This window comes from Alligator mississippiensis, chromosome 13 (assembly GCF_030867095.1).
Source record: "Alligator mississippiensis isolate rAllMis1 chromosome 13, rAllMis1, whole genome shotgun sequence".
Classification (NCBI taxonomy): Eukaryota; Metazoa; Chordata; order Crocodylia; family Alligatoridae; genus Alligator; species Alligator mississippiensis.
The window spans coordinates 13,491,989-13,510,127 of record NC_081836.1 but is presented as its reverse complement, the minus strand read 5'-3'; the positions used below and the strand labels follow the sequence as shown (position 1 = coordinate 13,510,127).

General features: G+C 40.2%; 1 protein-coding gene across 3 annotated transcripts in view; it reads right to left on the bottom strand.

Annotated features, from left to right (window-relative positions):
• PRKCZ (protein kinase C zeta) overlaps nucleotides 1–18,139 on the bottom strand; it is a 214,881-nt gene that overhangs the window by 66,282 nt on the left and 130,460 nt on the right. For all 3 annotated transcript variants that reach the window (XM_006265119.4, XM_059716597.1, XM_019493969.2), the window contains one exon: nucleotides 3,125–3,210. In XM_006265119.4, the coding sequence (XP_006265181.1) occupies nucleotides 3,125–3,210 (86 nt within the window). The remainder of the gene's footprint in view (nucleotides 1–3,124; nucleotides 3,211–18,139) is intronic.

The window sequence follows — 18,139 nt, the reverse complement described above, 5'->3', positions numbered from 1 at the left end:
TTGCAGCACGTGCGCAGACTACATTTTACTCACTTTATCCAACAAAGTGCCAGACAGCAAGCTACCTTTGATTTTCACATGCCAAACTGCTGCTTCAGGCCTGGTTTCCTCCCTTGTTCACAGCACATTTTGACATTGAAAGAAATGCTCTCTACTCCCCATTTTTCAGGCTCCCTTCAGCAACCACCCTCGCAATCTGAAAAATGGCATCACACTCACATGTTCCCATCATTCATCGTTCTCTTGAAAGCAGCACATACGCTCTTATGCTCTCTCCTGACTACAGATTCATGCAGAACTCCTGATGTAACTTGTTCCAAGTCACAGGACAGTGAAAGTCTGTCCTACCTAGCAAAGCTGCAAGTTCAAGTGTGGCTTTCAGACCCTCTTCTGTGGAATCACTGAATCACATGAAGTGAGTGCCTTGCCCAAAATGCTTAAGTCATTTGACTCTTTACTAGTAAAAGAGGACAGAGCAAATGATCTTTTTCTGGCATTTTCTGTCTGGTCTGCTCCAGCACTGAACCCCAATAAAGTCAGTGAGGCCCTATGTCAACAGACAGGTTTTCCTGTGTACAGCCAGCTGCAGGAATGGGCCTCAAGACAGGCAACAGATGAAGGGTGCAGGGAAAGTAGTAGGAGGCATTTTTTTTCTTTAAAAATACAGACCACACCAGCTACATTGCTGCTATCTTTAGAAACCTGACTGATTTCTTGAAAGGAATTCAGGACTAGAGGTCCAAACCCATCCCATCCTTGCCCCCATAAATCCAGAAAGGAAATACAAGCCTCATTTAAGACCTGGGTATCAGAGCAATGCTCATACTTAAATTATAACAACTGTTGGTAAAGGGAGAGGACAAGGAAAAAGTGCAGTTCCATTCTGAGAACTGTGTGCATGTTGAGAAAAAAATTAGAATGGAGACTTTCTGCATTCTTCTGAGACATTGATGGCAACTTACATGGCTCTTTTCTATTTATTTTTTGCCAAATAATAATAATGGAGAGAGCCATACCAGGGGTCAGTTCATTAGCTTTAAAAAAATCCAATAAAATGAATTTTAAGGAACCTGTCACAGACTGTGAAAATATCAACTGAGTAAGACTTAAGTCAGATGATGGCGAGCAGCAAGAAATAGGAACAGAGTGGGAGAATCCATTACATACATTTATAATCTTAGGGATTTTCACTATTCTGTGAAAGGCAAGCATAAAGGCTTGCAATTTGCTAACTTATTCTACAAAATACCATACTGGGCTCCTATTCAAGAGTACCTGATATTCACAGTGGAAGAGAAAATGCTATATAATTGTGGGCACTTTAAGAATGCAACTATGCTAAGTATAGTTTCATAAGTCCCAATTCAGTATCTACTTAAAATATACATAATAAAGAAGAAATGGAATAAATAAAGAACTTTTAAACTATGCTGAAAACCTAATGAATTAAAACTTCAGGAACTAGAAAATGTCCATTTCCTATTTCTAGCAGACAATTATTTGTCAGACTTCCAATAAATTGTTTTTAAGTCATCCAAAAAGTGCAATCTGAATTGTTGTAGAACAAACCTTTACATTAACAGAAGTATACATACAGATTTCAACCTCCAAAATCATTAAAATAAGAAGAAAAGGTGGAAACAATAGGCAATACACTAGGTAGTACTGTACTGTGTCAGTAGTAAATGCTCTAGGTAAGATAATAACATAATTTCTAGTGTATCATCCACCTGATATTTTGAAAGCAGAGTGAATTTTGAAATTTATTTCCTGGCCATAAAAAATCCATTCACTATTGAAAAATCCAGTTTCAGAAGTATATATGCTTATACATAATCTTTAAATAAATATTTGTGTGTTGCTTATTACACTGCATACCAGCCTTATTACTAGGTTCAGTTGGATTCTTATGGTGCTACAGCATTGAAAAACATTTATTTTTATGGCACTACAGCTGTGAATACATTTAATCTTCTATTGAAATGTATGCTATAAACGAGGCAAATTTGGGCTTGTAGAGAAAATAAAATAATTGTTACAATGGAGTTTCAAAACCTCATGTATTCATTCACTCCAGGCCTAGTGTCATTTCATTAAATGACACTAATATGGACTTCTAGTTAAAATGTAAGTGATAATATACATTCATGATTGCTTCAAAGTTAAACATTTTCACCATGTATTCAGTTATGTATTAAGCACAGAAACCAGCCTATGGGCTGGTATACTGCACAGTATACAGAGTAAATGTACATTACCAATATATGAATTTCATTTCCATTTTCACTGACCTAGGGGCGAGACTCGGGGGCTTCTATTTTTTTTATTACATGTGATGTGATATATATTTTTTCTAGAATACCACAAACAAAATCTTTCCAAATAATAGCAAATCCTGATAACATGACTATAAAAGAAACGTCAGTGCTGAACCTAAAAAAATTAACCTACCTCATTATATACAGGATTTTAGGGAATTCTAAAAGTGTACCTTGGATCCAGTATATGTGCTGGAATACTCTGGCACAATGAGCTGGGTTAAGGAGGAGTCTGAGTCTTAAAGCTAGGTGCTTTTGCTTTTGTGAAGTCAGTCCCTAAATACTGTTGTATCTTGGCTAACACAACAATTTTGTCTTCAATAAACCAGTTTTTCCCCCCACAATTAGATTATATGCTAATTAAAGTTCCAAGCATTTTAAGACAGCATATTAAGACTCTTAATAATAATAATCATCATCATCATCATCTATATGAACAATGACAAGAAAGCACTAAGGATAATAATTATACTTATAAACAATCATAACAATGCAAGGCAGCTTGTGGAGAGAAGCTGAGCTGAAAATGCATGTTAAAATGTACACAAAAATGGCTGTTATGAGATTTTAAAAGGAAAAATGTCTATTAACTGTAAGCTGTTGACTCCACCCAAGACTCTAAATAATTCAAAGACTCCTGAGTTTTTCTGGTCTTTATGCTTTGAATAATACAACATTCATATGAAAAAGCATCTTGATTTTCTTTTTCTTTCCCCTGCTCTAAATACAGGAAGAGCATATACTGAGAAAAACAATAACTGCAGAGCATTACTAAAAAACCCAGTATTTTCAGCAGCAGTACTCACTCTGTTAAAACGTTTGGCTTGAAACAGATGCCCATTCACTCGGTACAGCTTCCTCCATCTTCTGGCTCCACGTCGGTAGATTGATTCTAAGAAGGAAATTAAAAAGGTGTAAAGCAGCAACATAGTAGCATAAAAATACCAGATACACTATGGCAAGCAAGTTGTGACTTAGAACAATCTTGGTTTTCTAAACATCGACGCACAGCTAAAATCCCTGCTGACAGAATCAGGTTTTTAAAAAAAAAAAGAGCCTTAAATGACAGCTTCTGGGGGATGTGCTTTCACCAATGCCTCTCCCTTTTTTTCTACCCCTCTCTTTTTCTCACATGATTATCATCTTGTTACAGATCCTTGGTTGCTTGCTCTTGCAAGCTCAGGTGAGACGGATAGCTACAGTCAGTTAAAGAAACAGCGTTTCTCTAGAAAACTCGTGATACTGATCTCACTGTGTCAGCTTAATGTGTAAACACATGAAGGATGGTAACTGATAATAGTGGTATATATTACACAATATTTAAAACATTATGAATTTTATGTGTCATATTTTTTGGTTTCATTTCCTTTTTCCCAGAACCTGGTACCCTAACTCTTTCTTCCATGCAAGAAACTGTTCAAATGTGCTTCTGTGATTAATTCTAATATATCCGTTATGTAATTATAACAACTTAATTTAGGTTACCGAGGATTATTTCTTAAATATAAAACTAGACTGCAAGAGGCTGAAGGAGATACAATGCCTATATTTTTTTGTAAATTACTTTTTGCATGTTATGTGTATCATATATCTGTGCTGCTTATCACATGGATTAATGGTTAGAATTACAGTAATGTGTTGGGAAATTAAATGTGCAACATCTAAAATATTAATAGATGGATTATCAGCGTATCTTAATATCTGATTTCCAGGACAGAAAATTAACTTACAAGATTTTTTTATTACAGATTCACACATCTTATATTTAAAGCTACATTAAAGTATAATACATTATAGCATATAGGTATTTTACATAGGGATCTTAAAGCACTTTATTTCAAACTAAGCACAAACCTAAGCTAGTGTATCATTTGGATCCTCTGAAAAATGTTCTCTATGCTCCCTGCTGCACATTACACTTAATATGTGATTAACCAGTTAATCACGTCTTAAGTTGTAACCTGGCCACACACTAAAGCCATTAACGGTGTCATAAAACACAGAATAGGCCACACGTTTTTCCACAAAAAGTGCGTAATAACTTTGTGGTTGGTTCCTATCATGAAATTAATTTAACATGCAGTCAGGTGTGCCTCCTCCCAACCATGGGGGAGAACCATACACTCCAGTGACTGGAAGCCAAGATCAGCTGACAAGGCTCACAGCTGCAGGAGACCACGGTGCTCCCCTGTGGTTGGGAGCCGTGTCAGCTGATGGGGCTCCTAGTCATGGAGGTGCACCTTGTCACATGTTCAATTAATGGCATGATGCATCCCCACAGCTGGGAGCCCAGATCAGCTGACAGGACTCCCAGCTGCAGGATCACATGGTGCGCATTGTGGCTGGGAGCTTGCTACTTGCTGGTGCTGGGGGAGCCTGAAATCAATACCAGATCCTGCATGAAAATTAAGGCTCGATGGAATCTGATGCATGATTGTATAATCATGCCTCCTGCCATGTACATGCAGCATGGCAGGAGCAGTGATTGTGGGATTGTGCCTCAGACTATTGTGCCTTTACCTGCACGTCTGGCAGGGGCCTACGTGTTCAAATATATTACAGGGTAGTAAGACCTATTAAAATAAAATCTCAAGAATTCACTATTCAATTAAAAAAAAACAATTAAAGCTGTTTTCATCAATGTAATGGAAGCACTGTGGATTATCTAACGGGGAAATTGTAACTGCATGATTTTCAAACAAATTGGTCACAATGTAACACAACTTAGGTCACAGCTGATATAAAACCTGTTTACCTCTTTAAATCTGAAAGTTAGTAAGCAATAACATTAAACCAACTTTTACAGATAAGAATTAACAGGATATTATACAAAGTATTAGCCACTGACTCCAAGAAGATAACAAAAGTGAAATATAAACTTTCATAAGATTTCTTCTGCAGTGATTTGAATGCATTTAAAATTTATACACTCATTATTCCACACCTATAAAATATAATTTTTAAAAAGTTAACTTTGTATGATCAATTTGCTTTCTGGTATAACCTACATGCATGCTGTCCTAGGGCACAGACGGAAGTGACAATTTCTGCCTCATCTGGCCACAGAAAGTAGACTGTATACACATGACCAAATAAAGTGTATGGCTGAAGATTGCTAAAAAATGACTGGGTGAAAGTCTGAACCCTCATTCTATGTTTTGAAACATTACATGTGGGTTCAGATGAAGACGTTTCAAAACATAGTGTCTTCTGTAACTTGTGTCTGGGCTGCCTCCCAGCCTGTTGCTATTTTCAGAATGGGAGGAGGAAATGGAGTAGATGGAGTCTGGTCTGGGGTTTTTCCAGCACCTGTGGAGGATGGAGCAGGTGGGAATCTCCAATTCACCCACCTCACCCTCTAGAGCTGACTGGGGAATCCCTAGAATGAGCTTCCTCTGCTCCCTTTCCCCCCTCCCATTCTGAAAACAGGGACAGGCTGGGAGGGCAGAGGGGCTGTTGCTAGGGGAAACCAGCTGTAGGCTCACAGCCAGCAGCTAGATTCCCCTCCCCATTAGAACCAATAATGAACTTCTGTTTGGTCCCAGGGGATTATTGAAACTCGGAACAATTCCTGCAATGCATTCTGAGTTACAGCAGGGACCTGGCACTTCTGTTTGTGCCCATAATGGTCACAACATAATTAGCCATGCAATCTTTTAGGTCAGATCTTCAGTTCACTTCTGCCATCCTGCCATAAGTTGTCATGTTGTCTTACTTCTCTTTTTAAAAAAGTATCAGCAGCTGCTTCGTTGCTTTATAAATTCTCAATTCAAAGGATTAACACTCTCTACTAGGAGTCTAATACTATGTTGATTTTAAGGTGCCTCCTAGCCCAGCCATCCATCAATCAATCAATCAATCCATCCATCTTGACAACAGGCAGCAAACAGCATTACGTTCTGGATGTTCAACCTGCGGTCCTAAGAAGCATCTAGTGCTTCTCTAGATCTTTATCTTAAGCATTTCCCAAATTATAAACTTGAGTTACTTACTAATTGATCCACTAAAAAGATACCCTTGGTAATGTACCAAAGAAACACTTAATACAAGTCAATAGATTTTTAAAAATATAAACTAAATGAAACTCAGTCAGATTTACAAAGAAAAACTGAAACATTACTTACCTTGAAATTTTTTTTTAAAATCCATATTTTATTGAAAGAAAAGAATTAGAAAAATTCATTTTATGATACAATATAGATGGTTGAATTGTGAAGATACTAAGTGTACAGTTCTTGGTAAATTAATTCAAATTGATATTTAGTTCTTCCTATGCAATTTTTTTGGCTTTCAAAAATTAGTAAGTAAATACTATATTTAAAAATATGTGTCTTAAATTTATCTTATTTTCTAAAGTGACTCACTTTGTAACAATGGTAAATATACAACTTTCTGTTAGTATATAAATAGATGATGAAATAATTTTCCTTTTGTTGGACAATTTTTTAACTCAAAGTCGGAGCTAACTAAAATCACTTCTGGCTGTTTTCTCTTTATATGTACTAAGGGAACACTGGTGGGTCATACCCAATCTTTAGCTTTTTTTTTGCTGTACAAAGCTAAGGCAGACCAGTTCTAGAAAGGGAATAATTTCTGACTACCACATGAACTTCAGCCTTAAATCTAAAATTGCATATTTTAAATCTAAAATTACAAATCTAAATTACATAACTTTACTTTTCTGAGGGGACTCCACTTTGCAAGTGTGTGCTGGATCAGGATTTTTCAATGGTCATTGTACCTTGTTTACTAAAATATTACTTGAAAAACTCAGAGCAACTTGAAATCTTTGCATACTGCAGATGCAGTAAACATACCATGGCTAGACTATGCATTTCCTGCATGATGAGATTATGCAAATCATGTGGCTCTTCAAGATCTCCAAATCTCTAAAGATATCTATCTTCCTACTATGAACCTGGTGTAAATGGCCATCTTTCCAAAATAATGACTCTGAGAAGTATTAACTTCACTGACTGTCATAATCTCATTGAAGAGCTGACCAGATGTTAAATTTAACAAAGATGTTTCGTAAAATGCTAGCATCTTATTCCATCAGCATCTGATGAATCAGATTGTTGCCTACCAATGTCCATGCCTTTCTGTACAAGTTAGGCTCCAAGGAAAGGTGTAATAGGATTTGACACTTGATCCACACAATCATGCCTCCTGCCATGTTGCATGGGCATGGCAGGAGGTATGACTGTGAATCCAACCATATACTCATGGCTGGTGCAGGGGGAACCCAGGATCATGACTCCAGGCTGCCCCTGCACTGGCCAGTAGTGAGTTCCCATAGCTGGCAGTCCTGCAGCTGACAGGGCTTGCAGCTGCAGCAGCACCTCACGTGCTCCTGAGGCTGGGAGTCCTGTTGATGAAGCTCTGAGAGTTATTAACTTTAGCTGCAAGACTCCCACCTGTGGCAGTGCACTGCTGCTGTTGTGGCTACCAGCCCCATCAGCTGACCAGGCTCCCAGTCAAAGGGGAGTACCTGGCCACACGTTCAGTTAGTGCCATGATAAGAATGAGCCACAATTATTACATATTTTTTTGCAGCTTATTCCTTGTTTTATCACACCATTAACTGATTGAATGTGTAGCTTGGTCACAACTTAAGAGGTGATTAACTGGTTAATTATATCTTAAGTGTAACATGTAGGTGGGGCCTAAGGTGCCACCCGGCCTTACCTTCACTGCCTGCTTTATTTTCATTCAAGTATTTGGTGCTCCTATTTTTTTCACTCTTATGTTGAGAGCAACAGACTTCTACAAATCAACTGCCTTATCTCATGCCTCACACCAGAATCCCTGTACCCTTTTTTCTAGTGTTTTCTTAACTCCATATTTATTATAAACAAATTCAATCCAATCTCAGCTGTCTGTTTATCCTCTGCCTTTATGACTTTGTATAGGACTTTTTTATTAGCTAGTATAGTTCTTTCACAGCCTCCTAAAACTCATTTGGCAGCAGTTTTCCACTAACCACTGTCCTTTACAAAAGTCATGCACAATCGTGTTTTTTTTTTAGCATGAACATCAGCTAAATGTCAAAGAATTACTGTATTTGCTTGAATCCAAGATGCACCCCCCCACCACATGGGGGGAGTCTTGTCTTAAATTTAGGTACTGGGCCGGGGCAGGTGGTGGCTCTGCCCCAGCCCTAGAGCCAAAGCCAGAACTGAGTTGCCACCTGTTCCAGGCTGAGGTGAGCTCACGCAGTGGGGAAGGGGGCTTGCTGTTGGGGGGTCCCTCTCTCCCTGATGCTGCTTTCCCCACTGCAGCTGTTTGAGACCCAAACAACCTTCCACTAATTATATTCTACACATGTAAAATGTTAACACATTTAAATTTTTCCATGTGTAGAATCTAATAATTGGGGGGGAGGGGGGAGAAGGGTGTCATTTTAAATACAAAGTTGTCTTAGATTTGGGTAAATATGATAATTAGTTTGTCATTAAACTTTTCAAATTTCCTGTACTTGGTTTCATTAAAAGGGCAATAAGTTAATGACTATAGAAAAAAATTAGAAAAAACATTCTTTGGCAGTTTTCTTTAAGAAACTGTTCTCTCTCAAGGAACATTCCCAACAGGATCAAAATATTCCTTAACATTTTAATAACATTGTCCAGAAGTTTTGATTCTTCTTTATGCTCCCACTGGAACTTTTTGCAAAACACAAATACTATTGGGCCTTCCTCACATAACAGCATTTCTCCCTATTACCACTAGCTTTCAGGAAGATTTGGAAACCATGTAACCACTTCCTTCAGTTTTCTGGCAACTTTCTTTCTAAACTGAGTGGTTTAGGTGGCATCGTTGGATCCATTTTTGCCAAAGCATTCATTTCTAGCCCCATGCAAAAAAAAAAAAAGATGAAACATGTTAGTGCCAGTACAAAACTGATTTCTACTGCCTGATACCTAGCATTTGGTATGGTTCAGTAGCCAAGAACTCCACTGACTTTGGGTTTCTTGAAACCCAGATTAGATAAGACGACCCCTGCCCCCAAACAACCCCACAATTATTCAAGAAAGAAATCTAGTTTGAAATCATAGCTAGAGGCAACATAAAAAGTGATGGATCACTGAGACTAAATCCTATGCCCAAGCTCTCTAAAACCAGCGCTGAAGAAATCCTGTTTGGACTGTTTATAAATAAGCCAGTTATTTGTGTGTTTCAGCAGAGACTCTTACAACAGTCAGACAAACATATTTCCATAAGTGCCTTGGCCCTTATTAGAAAGAACTTACAATTTCAGACAAAATGCAGCTCAAACAGTAATGAAATCAAATGTACAGGTAAAGCAACTGAGATGTCTGGCATGCAACTCTTTGGGGCTATGATTTGTCACCCTGTTTTCTCTACCCCAAAGATAAAATCTAACTACAGCTTTTAGCTAGTGCCAAGCCAATACCAAGCCACATGTGGCAGGCAGTGGGTTATTTTTGAAAACAGCATGTAGACTATCCTTTGTAATCAGTCTTAGAAATGTCTACAACATCTCTTCAAACCCCTAAGAAAAGAACAGTTAAATAATGTTCTTTATTAAAAACTATAATTCTAAATGTAGACACGTTAGAAATATAACTTCTCAGGCCATAGAAGGACATGAAATCAAAATGGAAAAGGACTGATGTGTTCTGAGAAATCTGAACTGAATATAAACACCCAACTCATTATCCAGCTAATCTCTGATGGAGAACTTGTACCCTTTTTTGTTCCACCTTAACAGAAACCAAACCTTAAAGCTGTTAATGTGATTACAGTCTGCAAATACTGTACAATGGTTTAATCTGTAGCTCTAAAAAAACTCTACATGTCTTTGGGAACTGATTTTTGTGTACTTAGTGGTGCTTTTGAGTTTTGAAGATGTAAAGTTTGATTACAGGTAATTACATTTTAAAAAAAAAAGAATGGTCTCATTTTCGATTTCAGGTACAAACTACAGCATCCATAACTCTATTTATTTTGCTGACATTTGGTTTTATTTTAAAAAACAGGTCAAAATTTCTCCTAAGCAAAGAGATAAATAAGAATGCCTCTCTCTTACACTCCTATTTAGTACAGAACTTATCAGCTCAATTGATTCATAACCTCAATAAAAATGATGCATTCAAGCCATATCTGATCACAGCAACCCAAAGGTCATGCTTCCTATTTGTCAATATTATATTTTATTAATAAAAATAACACATTTTTATATTTACATTTTTATACTTCTATATAGTTTTTCAGCGCAAGGAAAATCACTTGAAGCAATAGCAGTAAACAAATAAAACTGGAAAAGGGATTAACTGCTACTTACATTATAACTAGCTTGGGATCAAGACAGGTTAATTAATAGAGATAATAGGTTCCTCTGAACTCAGTGGGCCAGTAGGCATTTGAGATGTGTAAGAACACAAAAACTTGAGGATCTGGTCCTTGTCTTTGCGGAACAGGACAGTTAAAAATAACACACACACACACACACAGGCTGTGCAAAGCTTTGGGTGCTTATTTGATTTGAAGGAGATTCAGCCCAATTTGGCAGCCAAATCTCTGAATCCAAATCAAATCAGGAGACCAATAAAAAAGTCTGAATTAATTCAGAAAAGATTTAGAGAGCTTCGGAGACTGAGGCAGTCCCCACTTGCCATCGCAAGGAGCTGGACCCAGACTTCATGCTGCTAAGTATGGGGTGGGGGGGGCTGGAGGAGGGGGGAGAGGATCATGGGGGGGACCCCTGCCAGGCCCCATCCCCTGCCTGCTCCCCCAGTTCCCCTGAGTGCCCCCTGGCCCCTGCCTGCCCTCCCAGGCCCTCTCATGGCTGCCCCACCTGGCCCAGCTCCTGGCTCTTTAAAAAAAAGCCCCCACTCATCTGCTGCAGAAGCCATCAGGGCTTCTGGGGGCTCATATGAGAGCCCTGCCCCTGCAGCACAGGGAAATGGGGGGCAGCGGGGATCGCCCTCCCCAATTTGGGAGGGGCTGGTAAGTGCGGGGCTTTTTTTTTTTTTTTTTAAATAGAGCTGGGGCCAGGCAGGACAGCCATGGCAGGGGCTGGGAGAGTGGGCAGGAGTTGGGGGGGGCTCATGGCAAAGCCCCCCATGCAGCATGGGGCACCGTGGAGCAGCAGGGATCACCTCACATGCCTGGCAGCAGCCAGAGAGTCCAGGGCTTTAAAAAAAAAAAAAAAAATTTTCAAGAGCAGGGAGCTGGGAGGGTGGGCAGAGGATGGAGCATATTCAGTTCGGAGATTCAGCCACGGCCGCATCTCTGAATCAGATTTGGGACAGCGATTTGAATCACCGAATAGAATCACTGTGCCCGAAATTGGCTGAATCCGAATCCAAAGTGAATACTAGCCGCTTCACATAGGCCTAACACACACACAAACTTTATTTATTTATTTACACACACACCCCCCCCAGAGTAGGTTGCCTTCTGTACTCTTAATAATCAAGACTGTATGATGGCATTAATTCCTCATGACAGCTCAGGAACATGGTCTTAACAAGAAATTCCATTTATACAAGTAAGAGAAAGAGACAGACAGGCATGAAAGCAGTGACCTGAAGAAGGAGCATCCAAGCTGCTTTGCTTGTGTGAAAGTGATGCTGCATTTTCACAGGAACTTCTTCACAGTTCGAATGGCCAAAATCTGAACTGGGCTCCCAAGGGAGGTGGTGCTCTCCCCTACCCTGGGGGTCTTCAAGAGGAGGTTAGATGGGTATCTGGCTGGGGTCATCTGAACCCAGCACTCTTTCCTGCCTATGCAGGGGGTCGGACTTGATGATCTATTGAGGTCCCTTCCGACCCTAATATTTATGAATTTCTGAATGACATTAGTAAGTTCATGTATGCCGTACCATGTCCTTGCCATAATCAAGACTCTCCGTATTGTTAATAATTTAACTAATACGCCTATGCTGCATTCAACAGGCATGACTGGGAAACATGAAAATTTACCTGAGCTAGCTTTCATCTAGCTAGTTTCAGTATTGATAGCAGTAGATGCTATAGAAAGGACTTCAGCTACTCAGAGCCCTGGAATGGCCTGCATAGTTTGTGCTGAGATCTGTGTTGCTGCACCTTTATTGCTACCTGTAAGCAAGTGAGCTTGGATACATTTACTTGAGCTGAATTCACATCTCACTATTAAAGATGTCCTAAGAATGCAGTATCCAGTGCATTTCTTCTGAAATAAAAAACATATTCAAACCCTGCAGCCCATTCTTTTGTTTTTTTTTGATCACTTGGAAGCTGCCAGATATATTCAAGGCCTTAAAGGAAGAGGTGAGCTTTCATCTGAAAATCTATTATTACGATGCTCATAAGGAATTTTAACTAACAGTTTCTATGGTAACCTGGTGTCCTAAAAGCATACACAGTTTAAGCAAATGCATTTAAAAAACAATATTTAAATAACAAAATTATATAAAAAAAAAAAATGTCAATACTGGGGGGGGGGGGGGAAAATCAAGCTTAACACTGACACACTATTTTAACTTAAAACTACAGCCAACAGCAAAGGTAGTCTTGCATTAAAAACAATACAAAGCTACAACCCTTTTTTTGGTGATTTTTTCTTGCATCACCACATCCGTTGATTATACCTTTCTTTGTTTTTCCCTCGTTGCAGGAAAAAACTGAAATGGATCATTTCCATTGCACCTTGGCATCATCTTGTCCAAATCTTATGAACTTGCATTTGTAAAAGAGTAACTTCTAGGATGAGAACTGGGGTCATCATCTACAGAAAATCTTTCCTGTCACTCTTCCTTCCAGCAATAAGAAGATATCATAAAGGATATAAGGGGTTCTCTGTCCAAAACCCCCCCACCCCTCCTGAACAGAGACCATTACAGAATGGTTAAGAAATAACCATCTGATAATTACAATGGAGGATTGCTGTCGACAGTCTTACCTATGAATTTTCATTTTAGGACACTCAGTGTTAGACAGTGGGTGTTCCTAGTCTCCATAGCAACTGGAGACATAAAATCTATTCTAATCCTTGTTTGAGGATCACCGCAAGAAAGAGCTTTCCAAAACAACAACATTTTAGAAGCTGAGAAGCAATTCAGCTAATGCCATTTATAAGAGACCTTGATGAAATTTGAGGATCTCCTGCAGGCTCACATCCTTCTGTTTCAAGCTGCTTAATATGTAAGAACAGCAGGAAATATTCCCAAGTAAGGAGGCATGTACGTACACCTGTAGAACTGAAAAGGAACTTAAGGGATCCTGGAGCACTCTTCTACCAAATACTACATCAAGTAGGGGAGTGGACATTGACTTGCGTGATCTATCCACCTACAAAAACACTGCTCTTTTCAGAGTTTTTAGTAATGAAGACAATTGTAACCAAAGCTGTAAATGGTTCTTACACACACCTTTATTTCTTTGTAGGTTTCCTTCAGAAAACACTAGTATTTCTCCTTTCTTAAGAAGTAGGTACTCAATCAAGCGAACAGCACACCATTTCCAATTAAATGAGAAAGATTGTATTGACTTTGGGAATGGAGGCCCGGCAAGGTCACAGGACTATTGTGTTTGATAGAGTAAGTGGCATTTCACTGAAAGCCATGACAACATGGTGTCAAGCTAGCAAGATACTTTCACTGAGAAAGGGAAGGGACTGTAACTGTGTATGCTGAAGGTGTTTCTATTAGGACTTATAGGGTATGTGCAGATGTTACACTTAGATCGACCTAACTAGCGTTAGGTCGATCTAAGTGCTAATCTGTACAGATGTTCAGGGAGTTTGGATTGGGCAAAAAAAAATAACATAAAATAAATATCTGGCCTGATCTAACTTTGTTCACCTGAGGAGGTGAACTAAGTTAGACTGGGAACAGATTAGCCAGATCTATTGAAAGTCTGCACGCTTGGAGTGCTGACATAGGCTCGGAAAGCTCAGCTGCTCACCTGAGCCCTGGGTCCTCTTCCTACTACCCCCCAAACCCGGACTCTATTTTTAGCTCCCTTCTCATCCCAGGATGGACAACCCTCCTGATCCTCCCCTCTCCTCCCCACAACTTACTTGCATAGACTCATTCCCAATGTGGCTCCTGGAATCAGTGAATGGGTATACAAGCTGGAGCTGATTGACGATCGTGGGGCTTAAAGTTCACTGAACAAACATAGATCAGGTATAGCAAATATCTGCATGTACCCCTAGGATACAGATCAGAATCTTGACTTAAATCTGCTTATTACCAGAAGATTTAAAAAAGTATAAAACTACATATGGGGGCAGGTCCTCAGGAATCTTTTTTTGTGATGGTGATGAGAGATTCTCATGGCCATGTTACAACACAATATACTTGCAGTTACATACTGGTCCTTCCAAAGAGTGACTACATTGAGTTCCCTGATTAGGTCACCTTGTAAAAACACTGGAATGTCATTTGCTTTGGTTCACTTCGCCTTTATATGCATCTGTTTTAATACCAATATTTAAATCTCCAACAATGTAGACATTATTTCTGTATCCTCTCCATAAGGTTATGGGGCATTTCTTCTTCTTCTTCTTTGGCAATCCCTAGCAGTTGAGGATGATTGTCTTCCATGACAGTTTTATCCGTGTGTCCAAAGACAGCTGACAAGACCTATCCAGGATCAACAGACTCTATTGCAGGTTGGATGTGTGTTTGCATGTGGGGTGGGTTGCTCTGGATTCTTGATTTGGTCTGCGACATGCTGTTTCTGCTGCTCCTGCTTTCCATCCATCTCCTTTTGTTGTCATGAGGTTTCAAAGTACCGAGATCCCTGCAGCAGACATTTCCTCCAACTGGGGAGGTCCTGGGCAATAGTCTCCCATGAGTTGACATCAGTGTTGCATTTTTTGAAGTTGGCCTTGAGGACATCCCTGAAGCGTTTTCTCTGCCCTCCTCTTAAATGTACGCCTTGGCTGAGTTGGGAGAATAACATTTGCTTCGGGAGTCTGGAATTGGACATCTGGATGACATGGCCGCCCCAACAAAGTTGATGTTGGATGATCATCTCCTTAATACACGTGGTGTTTGCTTGCAGGAGGAATCTAACATTGGTGCATCTTGTCTTCACACTGGATTTGGAGCATCTTCTGCAGTATCTTCCGTTGATGATACTTTTCCAACAACTTTAGATGTCTTCTGTAAGCTGTCCATGTCTCAGCTCTGTAAAGCAAGATGGAGATCATGACTGCTTGATAAACCATGAGCTTGGTTTCAGGCCTGATGTTGAAATCTTCAAATACCCATTTCTGCAAGCATCCAAAGGCTACACTTGCAGATTTGAGGCAACGGTGGATTTCTTCGTCAATGTCAGCCTTCTGCAAGAGATGGCTTTCAAGGTACCGGAAATACTCAACATTCTCCAGAGTCTTACTGTGGATCTGGATTACAGTACACGAACTTGTTGGTGGAGGACCTTAGTCATCTGAATGTTAAGTATCAATCCCATTTTCTTGTACACCTCAGTAAACACAGCGATGATAAACACAGCGATGATTGCCTGAAGGTCTGCTTCCAAGTGAGCACACACTACAGCATCATCAGGGTATTAGAGCTCAATAACTAAGGTCAGGTTGGTCTTGGTTTTGGCTCAGAGTCAGCTAAGGTTAAACAGCTTACCATCCATTCAGTAGCTTAGCTTCCCTGTGGTCGGAAGCTTGTTGGTGGTCAGATGTAGCATTACAGTAAGGAATATTGAGAAAAGTGTTGGAGTGATGATGCAGCCTTGCTTAACTCCCATTTTAACCTCAAAAGGATCTGTGATAGATCCATTACTGAGAACCACTGCTCACATACCATCATGGAACAGGCAGAGAATGGTGACAAATTTCAGCGGGCACCTGTACTTCAGAATGATCTTCCACAACACTTCTTGGCTGACAGAATCAAAAGCTTGCAGAATCTAAAGCTTGTGTTATTCCTGGCATTTCTCTTGCAGCTGGCATGCTGTGAAGATCATATCACTTGTGCCTCTTGATGCCTTAAACTCACAATGAGATTCTGGGAGGAGTTCTTCAGCAAGTGGAAGGAGATTGTTCAGGAGGATTCTCATAATGATCTTTCCTGTGGTGTACAGCAGGACAATCCCTTGGTAGTTTCCAAAGTCCAACTTGTCTCCTTTCTTGAAGATTGTCACAATCATGGCATCCCTGAGGTCATTTCGGATTTTCTCATCATTCCAAATCCTTAAGATGAGGACATGGAGCAGTGATGTGAGCTCCCCTCCTACCTGTTTGAAGACTTCAGAGGGGATTTCATTCGCTCCAGATGCCTTGTTGTTCTTTATCTGCTTGAAGGCTTTCTTCACCTCATCAAGGGTTGAAGGGATTCTGAGATCACCTCTGATTGGGTGTTGCGGGATAGAGTAGAGAACACTCTCGTCAACACCGGAGTCTTGACTGAGACGGTCTTCAAAATGCTCCTTCCAACACGCACTGACTGCTCCCCTTTCCTTGAGCAGGTCTCCTCCATCCTTAGCTCTCAAGGGGGTTGGGTCGCTGAGCGCTCAGACTGTAGAAGGTTTTGGTGGCACTGAAGAAACTGCGCATATTGTCGACATCAGTGAGATGTTGAATCTCCTTAGCCTTGTCTTTCCACCATTTGTTTTTCATATTGTGGGTCCTACTTTGGATCTCTGTCTTGGTTTGTTGGAGATTCAATTTCTTTTGCTTGGAGCTGGTGTCATTTTGCCAACCACAAGAGACTTTGCATTTGCAATCGATCAACTCTTGGATCTCCTGGTTGTTCTTATCTAACCGGTCTAGATGTTTCCCGGCAGAGAATCCAAGTGTTGCTTCACAGGCGCTCATGATGGTTGCCTTGAAGGCACCCCACAGGCTGCTGACATTCTCCCGTTGTTGTTGATTAGAATCCACCAGTTTTTCTTTAAGACAATGGTAGAAGAGGTCTTGCTTGTTTGGGTCCTTGAGAGTCCTTCAATGATGACCTTCCATTGGCATTGCTTCTGTTGTAGCCATTGTTTGGAAGCCAGTTTGAGTGACATAATCAAGAGAATGAGTTGGTGACCAGTCCAGCAATCATCAGCTCCTGCAACAGCTCAGGTGATGAGAACACCTTTGCAATCCTGGGCATGGACAATGACATAGTCAATCAGGTGCCAACACTTAGTTCATGGGTGTTGCCATGATGTTTTGTGCCTGTTTTTCTGGCGGAACAGGGTGTTGGTGATGGTGAATCTGTGTTCTGTGCATTTGGTCAAGAGGAGGATGCCACTGGAGTTGACCTTTCCTACTGCTTCCTTGCCGATGGTTCCATCCCAGAGGTTAGAGCCCCTTCTGACTGACATTCAAATCACAAAGAAGAATAAGTCTGTCTCCATCCAGAATGTCAGAAAGGACTTGGTCAAGGTTGCACAGAATTCCTCCTTGGATTCATCGGCAGTGTCAAGAGTCAAGGCATACATGCTGATGACAGTGGCATATTGGCTCCCCATCAGTTTAAGACGGAGAGTCATGAGGCTCTCATTAATTCCAATAGGGAATTCATTGAGTTGGTTTAGGGGTTTAGGTTGTAGCCGTGTTGGTCTAAGGACATAGGCAGACAAGGTTCCTTGGGTGAATTTGATATCTTTTATTAGACCAACCCAAATAGTTGGAGAAAAGTTATTAAGCAAGCTTTCAGGTTCAAAAACCTCAGGCTAAGGAAGTTTCAGTAGTTGGTGTGTGCTCTTCCTGGATGGAATGAAAAGTAAACAAGCCAGGGGCTGGGCTGGGCAGTCAGGTGCCAGGCAGATTATAATGTATCAAAAATCCAATGTCTATGTTTAGTCCATGATGTCTAGTATCCAGGAGGTTGATGAAATGGAGCTCATAGGCTCGTCTC